This window comes from Misgurnus anguillicaudatus, unplaced genomic scaffold (assembly GCF_027580225.2).
Source record: "Misgurnus anguillicaudatus unplaced genomic scaffold, ASM2758022v2 HiC_scaffold_29, whole genome shotgun sequence".
Classification (NCBI taxonomy): domain Eukaryota; kingdom Metazoa; phylum Chordata; class Actinopteri; order Cypriniformes; family Cobitidae; genus Misgurnus; species Misgurnus anguillicaudatus.
The window spans coordinates 9,737,172-9,749,440 of record NW_027395279.1 but is presented as its reverse complement, the minus strand read 5'-3'; the positions used below and the strand labels follow the sequence as shown (position 1 = coordinate 9,749,440).

At 37.9% G+C, this 12,269-nt stretch overlaps 1 protein-coding gene across 7 annotated transcripts in view; it reads left to right on the top strand.

Annotated features, from left to right (window-relative positions):
* Positions 1-130: 130 nt before the first annotated feature.
* Positions 131-12,269, top strand: part of LOC129436580 (SUN domain-containing protein 1) — a 55,439-nt gene continuing 43,300 nt past the window's right edge. The window contains exons 1-2 of one of the 7 annotated variants that reach the window (XM_055194795.2): positions 1,816-2,111; positions 4,564-4,658. In XM_055194795.2, coding sequence (XP_055050770.2) covers positions 2,100-2,111; positions 4,564-4,658 — 107 coding nt within the window. In that variant the 5' untranslated portion in view covers positions 1,816-2,099. Of the gene's footprint in view, positions 413-1,815; positions 2,112-4,563; positions 4,659-12,269 lie in introns of those variants that run through there. The other 6 variants (XM_055194801.2, XM_055194804.2, XM_055194796.2 and 3 more) reach the window with 6 other exon arrangements.

The following is a 12,269-nucleotide window of genomic DNA, read 5'->3' as shown; positions in this document are numbered from 1 at the left end:
ATTATGGACTTTTTATGTAAACAAAAAATAATAATAATTTGTTTAACAGTGGCGTTTTAGTCATGCGCTGCAGCTGCTATGGGCGGTACGTCACTAGAGGGCGTGGTTTCTTACTCATGCCTCGCTCACTGTGAGCGCGCGCCACCTCAACGCTTAAACAAATTCAATGGTTTCGGCGTCGCCTCATGGTGTTGAACTTGAACTTTATTCACATCATGTTCTAATACAGACAGACAGCCATCATAGTTTAGAGTCTACTGGTTCATACAAATTACAAAGCGAGTCGGGAAACTATCGGTTTAGGCTAAACGCATTGTATGAGAGGAATCTGAAGCTACCTAACAAAACCAGTGACAGCTAAACTCAAACTGCGCAGCCTCGGGCGTTTGCAGAAGTAACAGAAGAAGAATCAGTAAGTGATGTTTTTCTGACGTTATATAATTATTAAGCGTGTGTATTTTCACTATAGTCATTTATTGCGGTGTATGATCTGAGTGAATCTTTTCTTGTTTTAGTTCATGTTATGTTATAACAGAGGCATTAGTAGTCAATGCTTTGGACTTTCTGAAACTAAAGAATCCAAAGTCACGGTTTTCCTGTAACTGTTCATAAAGCAGAAGTTAATGTGTAACGTGCCCCGTAATTTTTGGGCATTAGGCGGTAACTCCACCCAGTACGTGTTGTATTCAGTGTTCAAATATGTTCCACTATAAAGTTTTAACGCCAGTACGTCAAATGACCATCAGATGGTGTTGTTGGATCTCTTATGTAAAGGTTATGTTGCGAAGTTGCCATTGCTTTCAACAAGAGACACATCATTTATCATGCAAACCATTGGTTCGGTTTATAAGAGTGTGTTTCACACTTTGAAATTGTGTTTGGCTTTGTATAATTGCATTTTTGTAACGTGTTCCTCAACCCCGGTCCTCGAGGCTGATGAGTTGGTCAGGTGTTTCAAATAATGAGACATCTAAAACTTTTGGAAGAGGGTCCTCGAGAACCGGGGTTGAAGAACATCCACTGGTGTAATGTTTTACTTTCTGACTAAAGAAAACACACATATTGATTGTACAAAATAAATAATTTAAATTTAAAACATTGTTTGGGACTAAATAATGTCTTATTTAAGGATACACTTTTGTGTCTGCTTGTGTAACACCTGTTTGCGAAACATTGTGTTGTGTAATTTTCTCTTATTCATTCTTGTGTATTATGTAATCCACGTGTTGCCCTCTTTGCAATGATTTGCATCTGAATATGAGGAGGATTTTTTTGACGCGGTGGCGTTTAGCGGCTTTTGCGTCTGAGCGCCTCCTAATCTGTTTGGGGATCAGTAAATATAAAGTACCTGTTTTGGTTTAACAAGTTTTACAGATCACTTCCTTTGTGGTTGTGACTTACAAAGAAGTTATGTACACATGTGGTGGTTTTCTTTTTATAGTTTCACGTCCGTTTTTGGAAACGCTGTGGTTTGTATTATAAGATGTGGTTTGTTTAAATGCATATTAAGTCTAAATGTAGGTTAGTAGCTGCTTTAAACATTAGATTGGTTAAGAAGAAATAGTTCAATCAATCTACGGTTAATTAAAAATAATGTCTTAATTTATATAAAATTACTTTCAAGCGCTAATCTTACTTATCAAACTAAGTATTTACTTGTCAACGCTCAAGGGTTGAATTTGTTGACAGCTTTATGGATGAGCTTCTGAATCCTTATTTCCAAGTGTTTTGTGACGTTAGCAATAAGGCGGGGCTTTTGCTTTCGACCAATAGATTCAAAGTATGCCGCTTGATTGACAGGCGTTGAGTCTGGAAGGAGGAACGTTCTTGTACTTTATCCGTCTGGCTTGACTCTGTGTTGTGGAAGCCATTTTGGGATTTTCCTAGTAGTAATTGTGAGTCAAGCGCGTAACTTTTCTCTCTTACCACGAGGATTTAGGATAATGATAAGAGTTCGGATCTAATATTTGCACGAAATAATTATTACTTTTTATTTTCAACCGCCCATCGAAATGCGGCGCACGTTTTGCGCATGTAAGCTTCGGATTGTCATTTCTCAACTGGAATATCTTCAAAACAACAAGAGATTATAGACACTGATGGTCGAACTGGCAAGTGCTGCCGTATTTGTTTATTATGTATGGTTTCATTCGAGCAATGTGCACGGGGAAAAGATAATATGTTGATATTTCAAGCGTAATTTTATTCACTCATCATTGGTGGACAGTCAGTCAGTAAAGCTCCTTTCTTTCCAAAAACTCTTGACAGCCAAACGGAACACTGCCCTATAAATAACTATCTTGCATGCATGTAATACTTTGTTTATGTATTATATTACACATATTATATACGTTTTCAGTTGTAAACACACTACTGACGTGCGCAGAGACGCTTTTACAGTAAGTTATATAATAAAATTGTAAAGTGTTGCAATCTAATGTTGCGTCTCAAATCCTATTGAGCTGCCTACATAGGGAATCATATTTGCGCTCCATACATACGCATCTTACAGACGCATTTTAGCATCATAAGTCATTCGTAACGGGTATTAGCGAATTAACACGAATGCTGGCCCCCAAAATGTATCTTAACTTAAGTAGCCTCTTCACTAAGCTTTGAACCCCTGCCAATGTTTTAATCCCATGTTGCAGATATGAGAGTTCATGTGTGAAGAGTTGTACGTTTATCGCGTTTCTAAATGGAAATCCGCCCTCGAGGAAGAGATAACGATGCAAATTGCATGCAGATATGCGTTAAAGGGATAGTTCACCCAAACATGAAGATTCTGTCATTGTTTACTCACTCTTAAATTGTTACAAACCTGTATACATTTCTTTGTTCTGATGAACACCAGGGAAGATATTTTGAGAAATGTTGGTGAGCCCCATTCACTTCCATTGTATTCTTTTTCCTGCTATGGAGATGAATGGGACTCATTGGTTTGGTTATAAAACTGTATATTTTGTGTTCATCTGATTAAAGAAATTCATACAGGTTTGTAGCAACATGAGAGTGAGTAAATGAGGACAGAATTTTTATTTTTTTATTTTTTGTAACTATCCCTTTAAGGCATAAAGATAAGAGTTTAGGAAGGTCGCAGTGTACAGTATGTGCGTTTTGGTAGAAAGGAGCTTCTGGCTTGCCCCATTGATTTTTATTGGAATTTTTGTGTTAGATTTGAAACATACTTGTGCTTGTTTGGGCTTGTGAAATGTCTTCGAGTTTGGAAATAGATTGATTCCCATTATTCAGCCTGCCTTCTGGGTATTGGGGAGCTTTTCGGAGCAACCATGTTATATAAACATTTAGAGGAAACAAAGATTATAAAGATTCTGTTATCTATTTAAAGTTACACCACAGGGCTGTTGAATCCTTTATTCTGATTGGTTAAGAAATGTTAAACGGGTATGCATTATTTTTCGATAAACGCACACCTGACATGTCAAATGTCTTAAAATAACCACCATGGCAATGTCTGTGGTAATCGTAGTTTAAGTGGAATAATTGAATTCAATAATTGCATAAGTTACCACCATGGGTGTGCATTATTTTTGAATGATTCAACAGCCCGTCGTCAATTATTTCTACATTTATAGTGCATTTACACTGTATGTATTCAAGCATTTTAGATTCGTATGTTTTGCCGGAGGATCTGTCTGGGACCAATGATGTCTCTTATCCATTTTCCAATGTTTGGACTGGAGTAATCCACCTAATTTAAGTTAACAAGGCATTGGTTTAACTTCTGTCAGGAAGCTGATGGTCTACACACTACAGAAAATAGTTTGGAGAATGTGTTGAATGAAATCAAATGAAATCAAATCTGTCATGAATAACACAATGAGGACAATTTTATATCAAGTTATTTAAAAAAGACCCCAACAAAAATAAAAACAACAGCCCAATTGTCCCCTCATGTTTTTTTTTTATATACATGTAGACCTAAATGTTTTGCCCTCCACCCACACCAAATGTTTAAGATATTGTTAAGGTAATTATGGCCTTTGTGCACAACATTCATGGAGAATCCTGAAAAATATGACGTCATTTAAAATGCCATAATAAAGTTCTGACATGGAAATTACACAATATAACTGCAATATAAAAGTGTATAGTAAGCTTTATTACTGATGTTGAAAGTCTTAATTCAACAAACAACAAGTCATTAAGTCATTTGTGAAGAGATTTTTATAGTGTAAATCTTCTCTGTCCGGTGTATTTTAGTTGTACAGTACAGTATTGTTTTTGGCTGTAGGTGTGGTCCACCACCCTTCCTGGACAATTGACAAAACAGCAGGACCATGATTTACTATGAAAGAGGATTAGTTTATAATTCATGATATCTTCATGTTTATTCACCTGGAACAGTTTTGTTCTCACTCAAAAGTTTCCTCACCAGAGGCAGGCTGAACTATAGACCGCAAAAATGCGTGCGCATTGTATGCATGCTTTGGTGGGTGTGACTTGTTGCATTTACGAGTAGTGTACAGACACACCCATCACACGTTAGTTGTTGCTGTAGGTTTAGAAGTCTGTTCTTCTCTTTGCCTTTCATCTTCACAGCGTGATCAACAATTCGCGATGGATTTTTCCCGCCTGCACACGTATACTCCTCCAAACTGTACCCCGGATAACACGGGCTATACCTATTCACTCAGGTGAGATATAGTGTTACGAAACTATGATGCAGTTTCTGAATCCCAGAAGTTTCAACATATCTGTCTGTAGGATATGAGTTTACATGTTTGTTAAATTAACAGAAATGAAAGGTCTTGCAGATAAGCAATTCAATGAAAACAGAGATATGTGTGACTTCACTGACGTTCATCAAGTGATGTGAATTTGCTGTTTTATCTGGTATTTCCATAGCGAGTTAAACCTGTTTGACGCTGAAGTCTTTTGTGTTTGTGCTTTGAATAAGAACATCTGGAATATCGAGAATATCCGAACATGTCTGTTTTACTTTTAAGTTTGTTGTAAATCACATTATCCGTGCATTGATGTTTGGAGTCAGCAGTTTTGTTCAGATGTGTAATAGTGTCTTGGTTATGGGAAGGTGAGATGATAGTATGCAGGTGTGGCTCTTTTGGGTGTCTACTTTTATGCTGGTTTTACCTCAGGCATGTTACAAAGTTACAGTGGGAATGCCATAAACGGTTGTTTAAAATAATGGTAATAAATAATAGTAATAAATAATAAATAAGTTATCAGTCACATTTTAAAGCAGGCCTACTTTAAAGTCATAATAATGTAGACAAAACTACTGCTGTACAAGCTTTAAAACATGTAGGTATAACTTACCGCAGACGACTCTCACGAAAATTAAAGGGAAACGCAGACTTTTGGGGACTTTAGCTTATTCATCGTATTCCCCAGAGTTCGATAAGTCCATTTCTGTGCGTGTGCCATAACTCTGTCTGACGCACACCCACCTCTAACCTAGCCTAGCTTAGCAGAAAGACTGGAAGTTAATGGCTCCAGCTAGCATACTGCTCCCAATAAGTGACACAATAATGCCAACATTTTCCTATTTATATGTTGTGATTTGTATTTTTAAAAGGCAAAGCACTGCTACTCTACTCCTCACCACAGGGCTTCTCAGGTGCTGCGAGCAAATCACTTTAACCAAGCAGCAGTGCTTCACCTTCTGAGAATATAATTCCCAGTATGTATACGGTTAAAAGATGGCTGTGTCTCATATAACTCTGTTATTTGTACATGCTGTGACTATACAAATCACAACATATAAATAGGAAAATGTTGGCGTTATTTTGTTACTTATAGGGAGCAGTATGCTAGCTGGAGCCATTCACTTCCAGTCTTTGTGTTAAGCTAGGCTAGCGGTGGGTGCGTCAGATGATGAAAAGTGTATGTATGCACTTATCTAACTCTGGGGAATACGGTGAATAAGTTAAAGTCATGTCATGTAACCATGTCTTTTTACTGTATTGATGACCATTGGCAAAATCATGGTTTTACTATCGGTACCGTGTGTGTGTGTGTGTGTGTGTGTGTGTGTGTGTGTGTGTGTGTGTGTGTGTGTGTGTGTGTGTGTGTGTGTGTGTGTGTGCTTACTGTAGTAAAACCATCATTACAGGGAACTACACTAACCTTTTCCACTGGTGGCACTTGCGCTACCAACTTTTTCAGTTACTGGCGCAAAATATGATTTGGTCGCACATATTTTTTTCAAGTTATATTAGGGCGCTCTGGTTAATAATGAACAATAATGAAACTGTATTGCATACAGATATGCTTTTTATTTTACTTGCCATCTTTTAAACCACATGCCGCCTTGTTTTCTTAAACGTTGCAGTCAGTATTTCCCACAGATCTGAAATTTACTTGGTGGTGGTAACCGGTAAAAAGGGCAATCATTACCCACTGACAAATAATGGTCTACTATACATATGACGAAGAACTAATAATGTGTGACACAACACAATACTTTGATTTATTGAAAATTAATATTAATTTCACATTATATTTCATTAATCTAAACACTCCAAACTTTCTTTGCCATTAACAAAGCTGACACTGTTTGTCAAAGCACCACGAAAACACTTACTGTTTTTGCACTGATATATGAAGCAATTAGACCCCTTTTATCAAACTCAATATAATACAATACTATGTATAGTATATTCATAGACAGTGCAGGTCTATAGATTATAAATGTGACTGATGTTATGACTGATGTTATAATGGTAATAATTTCTATTAAATAGGCACTTCTACTGCTTCTGCTCTATCTTTCTATTTCTCTCTTGCCGATTTAAAAAGCTTAATCCACTTATTATTTCAATAATATTATTCCACTTATTTTATTTTCAAATCTACTTGCTGTCAATGGGCTTGACATTAGCACTGCTTTTTTGCTACAATCTGTGCAAACTAAATATGGATATGGTTTTAGAAAATATATGGTTTATTAATAATAAGATTATTAAAAACATGTGAGAAAGAAAACGCAGCGCGTGGTCGTAACAAGAACCATCGCCATAGAAACCGGAGGCACGCTAAACTGCACTCGAGCTTTAGCGCGGTAGCGCTCATGGCCGTTTTGCGATCGACTCGGGTTATAAACTCAATATTAATCAGACTTGGGACCCAAAGTAATTAAACTAGGACCTAACTGGACCCGACAGACCATTTAAAATATAAACCCGGAACCATACGGGTCCCGCGTCCTCAGTGAAGAAAGACCTCTGCTCAAGTTCAGAAACATGGAAGACACTGCGCTTGCGTCGCGTCGCACCCAATTCATTGAGAAACAGCTGAGCACGCAAACGCACACTGATAGGGAGAGACACGACGTGCTTTCACGCAAAATGAAGCCAACGTGTTGATGGCTCAGAGCACGTTATAAAACGTATTCTTAAAATCCACATTTATGTTTTAATAAATGCTCATAGTAAATCATAGCATATTGTCTAAAACATTAGGTAGCACATTTGCGACCCATTAAAAATTAGGGTCGCAACGGCAGTTCAAAAGGTCGCATATGCGACCATTTTGGTCGCAGTGTAGCTCCCTGCATTAGCTTTCATAGGGATATGTTAAAGGAATAGTCTACTCATTTTCAATATTAAAATATGTTATTACCTTAACTAAGAATTGTTGATACATCCCTCTATCATCTGTGTGCGTGCACGTAAGCGCTGGAGCGCGCTGCGACGCTTCGATAGCATTTAGCTTAGCCCCATTCATTCAATGGTACCATTTAGAGATAAAGTTGGAAGTGACCAAACACATCAACGTTTTTCCTATTTAAGACGAGTAGTTATACGAGCAAGTTTGGTGGTACAAAATAAAACGTAGCGCTTTTCTAAGCGGATTTAAAAGAGGAACTATATTTTATGGCGTAATAGCACTTTTGGGAGTACTTCGACTCGCCTTAAAAGTCCGCTCCCCTTCTCACTCTCATAATGGGAGAGGGAGGGTGTTACTGCGCTGAGTCGAAGTACTCCCATAAGTGCTATTACGCCATAAAATATAGTTCCTCTTTTAAATCCGCTTAGAAAAGCGCTACGTTTTATTTTGTACCACCAAACTTGCTCGTATAACTACTCGTCTTAAATAGGAAAAACGTTGATGTGTTTGGTCACTTCTAACTTTATCTCTAAATGGTACCATTGAATGAATGGGGCTAAGCTAAATGCTATCGAAGCGTCACAGCGCGCTCCAGCGCTTACGTGCACGGACACAGATGATAGAGGGATGTATCAACAATTCTTAGTTAAGGTAATAACATATTTTAATATTGAAAATGAGTAGACTATTCCTTTAAGGAATCTCCTAGGGGTGTAAGAAAATATCGACCCATCTTTTAACTTATAGTATATTGCATTGTTCATTATCGTGCATATTCTGACTGTAAATGTTGATAATGTGGATAATTACTGATTACTGTAATAATAAAGGCTTTAGAAGTGTAAATGAGCTGATATGTCTGTGTTTATGTTGCAGATAACTGTCGGGTTATGATCCTTCTGTTTGTTTATCCTTTTGCTGTTGAAAGCTTAAGTCTCATTGGCTGTTTCAGCAGTATGTAGGATGCATGACTGTGTAGACCTCAGGCACAGAGCGTCATAAAAAGAAGTGAGATTGTATGTCGATCTGATCCGTTGAGCCATCTGTCGCTGGCATTCAGAACGACATGACGAATCAGAGTTACTTAACGTGTGACAGACGACATGTGCACACAAAGAGAGGAATTGTATGAGCTCAACTGTGAGAATAGCACACATGCGTGTTCAGCTTTTTTTTAAACCTATTTTCCTATCAATGGGCATTTCAAATCTATTTAAGAGGAGCCTGAATGAGTCTTAAGGCTTCGTATAGACTGCATGGTTGAAAAAGTTAGCCTACTATAATGACAAGTTAAAATTTGTAACACCTGAATTTAGACAATTTTGCAGCTGCAATATTGTATTTTGCATTCTTGTAATTAAGATATGATTATTTGTACAATGTAGTTCATTTTAAATGCATGATTTTTTTTTATCTTTTTTCTAGATTTGCATGCATTACCGTTGTTACAGCAGTTGTGAGTAAAACTGGGTTAGGAAGAACTAAGAATGGTTTTATAGCTGCTGCAGGTTAGACCTCAGGAGGAAACTGCAGGGGTTTTCTTAGACAACATTGCAGAAGTTGTTGTTAATATTGCAAACACGGAGAAAGTAATGAATGAGTCAGCTGCTGAAGGCCTTGACAACCGAATTATTATGTTGTGTACATGTCGCATCCTCAATTCACTGAAGTGACTTTTAGTGCACACTTGTTCTGCATTAGCTGCACTGTAATTTTACATTCATTTTACAGACTTTTCTGTTAACCTCAATGCAGTGAAAATATAACATATAGGTTAGACAGCTGTGAAAAATAAGGTATATATTAATACAGTACATTATGGCCTATTTTTTTTAGAGTTTGTGCTAGATGGAGTGACATCACTAATCTTCAATACCTGCAGTGTTTAAAGGTGCAGTGTGTAAATTTGAGTTGGGTCTATTGACAGAAATGGAGTATAATATAGAGATATAATATATGTACAAATTAACCATTGTTATCTCGTGATTATATATCGTGGTTCCCCTTACATTGAAGTCGGAATTTTACGCTTTCATGTTTCTACAGTAGCCCTAAATGGACAAACTGCTCCACAGAGCATGTTTGTCACTATGGCCCTGTCCCAAATGGCGCACTTCATGTGGACTTTCAGTCTCATGGCCTTAAATTGCTCATGCTCGCTTGGTCTACGAGTCCGTAAGGTGTCCCATCTGTCATTTTTACGCTCCGAAGTGTGCTCATCAGCACCCCCTTTGCACCCTTGATGCGGTCTTTGGCGGAGCCTGCATTGGAATAGACTTCACACACTTTACCAACCCGAAAGCCCTTCACACTGATTGGGCAACTTCTTGTGACGCATCTGACGAGTCTTTCCCGAAATACGACTCCGGTGCTCACTAGTGGACTTGATTCAAGGGTCCCTAAGGTCTGCACTTCATAATGTTATCAAAGTGTGGACTGAGAAAGTCCATAAGTCCGGAGTGAAACATTTGGGTCAGGGCCTATGTTGTCTCAGACGACAACAAGTTTGTCCTGTAGCGGCTGCCGTAGCTTCTCTATGTGCTTCAAAATGGAGGGTTGAGTTGTGTGGACTGAATCTACACACTGCACCTTTAATTTCTTGTTTAATTTTTGTTTTATTTGTCAACATTTTAAAATGTAGGAATTTAGAATATTTCAGTTATCTCCTCAGTTTAGGCTAATATTACGCCAGATTTCAAAAGAGAATTGTATAAAATTTCAAACAATATGTGGCTTGTTTAATAACAGATGCTTCTCTTACAAAATGGGTTGTTTTTCTTTTGAACAGCGTGACAGAGAAGCATAATAGCCTGACAGCTTCTGTGAAAATACTTTTTATTAATCCGAGTGATAGCTTCAAGGCAAATGTAAATATGTATGAGGTAAAATGTAAAACTGAATTTGCAATCACATTTGAATTTTTGTTGCACGTCACATCAACTGGTAATGCAACCTCTTCTTCATCAATATAATGTTCATCATTTGCATTTAAAAAGCTAAATATAAAAAAGTTTGTAAGATATATCGAAATAGTAGTGATACAGCAAATATGCATATTGCAATGGTTTGCAATAACTGAATGATTTTAATAAGTCATTTTTGAGTGTTACATTCTGCTTCCTTTGTTTTCACAATATGTAAGAATATTGTGTTAAAATATACAATAACCACTTGAACAGTTTGTTATATTTAATGCAGTTGGTTGTATACTTGCTTACATTATCCCAAAAGTTCCCTAGGGATTTGTAAATCCAGAGAAATTCCTATTTTAAATAATGGCTTGTCCCCATAATAATTGTCGCCTTTTTAAAGACTTGATATCCGCGCTTAAGGGCGTTTCATAGTCGTGCGTAGGTTCTACGGCGTAGCTATCCGTAGCCTGTGCGTAGCTCTGCGTAGCCTGACGCGCACCTCGCAAAATTTTTAACAGCGCGTCAGTTCTACGCGGACCACAAGCACTGTTATTGGTCAACCAGAACCCCTCCCGTCAGGTAAAAAAACTGCGTCAGGTATTTCCGTTTGCGACGGTGAAAACAAAGAATAGCCAAGTTGAGGAGTGATTTAACTCAAACTGCAACAAAAGTCGCTGTTTTTTACATCCATCATTGCTGGTCTTCTCAAATTATATACATGTTGCCGTTTCTTCTTCGTTTGTGGCTTAACTTGCAAAGCTGCTTCTTCTTTGGCGTTCGCGCTGCTACTGTGGTTACACGCGTGGTTACTGCCTACCAGCGGCCTGCCGCGTGTTTGCACATCGACGCGGACGACGATGCAAAAGTATAAATGAAAATCGACGCGGAACCTACGCCATCGCGGCTACGCCGTAGGACCTACGCACGACTATAACGAGCCCTTTAACGTCATTAAGCTTCCCCTTTGTTATTGTGTAATAGCGACCTCTACGGGTGAAATCTATGTATTATGGCTTTAAAGGGGTATAATGGATCATATCTAACTGTAAGATGAAAATAACTATTTGTGAGGTTGTAAGACACTTTTTAAATATCAGGGAATCCCTGTGTAAATGTTGCCAGTAAGTGTTTTGTATTTGTGTTTTATAGTGTGAAAGATGCAGGATCAAGTGCTGTTATAGTAAGTGGGCACAAATGGTCGGCTGGTGCTGTATTTATTCAGTATAAGTGAAGACAGAAACAGCAGCTCTTGACCATTGAACAGACATGGATTTGAACTCCGTAGGACCTTGCTAAGTAAAGCCTGAACTCTTTAGCCTCAGTGCAAACACTCGTCCTAATCTCACTTGGAGCTCTGTGTGTCCTCAATAATCAGATTTTCTCATGTCAGACATCTTGTATTACTGTGTTTGTCTTCGGAGAGATGGATTGTGGGTACGGCTTAGGGATGGGCACGGATATTCGAATATTCGATCGGCAATAATAATTCGAATTTAAAAAATGCTATTCGAATGTTTGTTTGTTTTTAATGTGCCACCTAAGGGTTACGAATTATTTAATGCTTTTTCACTTCATCTATCCTCTTTTACAGACTTAAATGTAAGATATACATGAACATTAATTCGTATATATTTCTGATTGTTTGGCAATGCAGATTGCAGACGAATTTAAGGTTTTTTTTCTTTTATCTACGGGTTTGTCCGCGCAGCGCCATATTTGGCAACTGGCTCAGTGAAGGCTCACGTGTTATTAAACGTGCTTCTC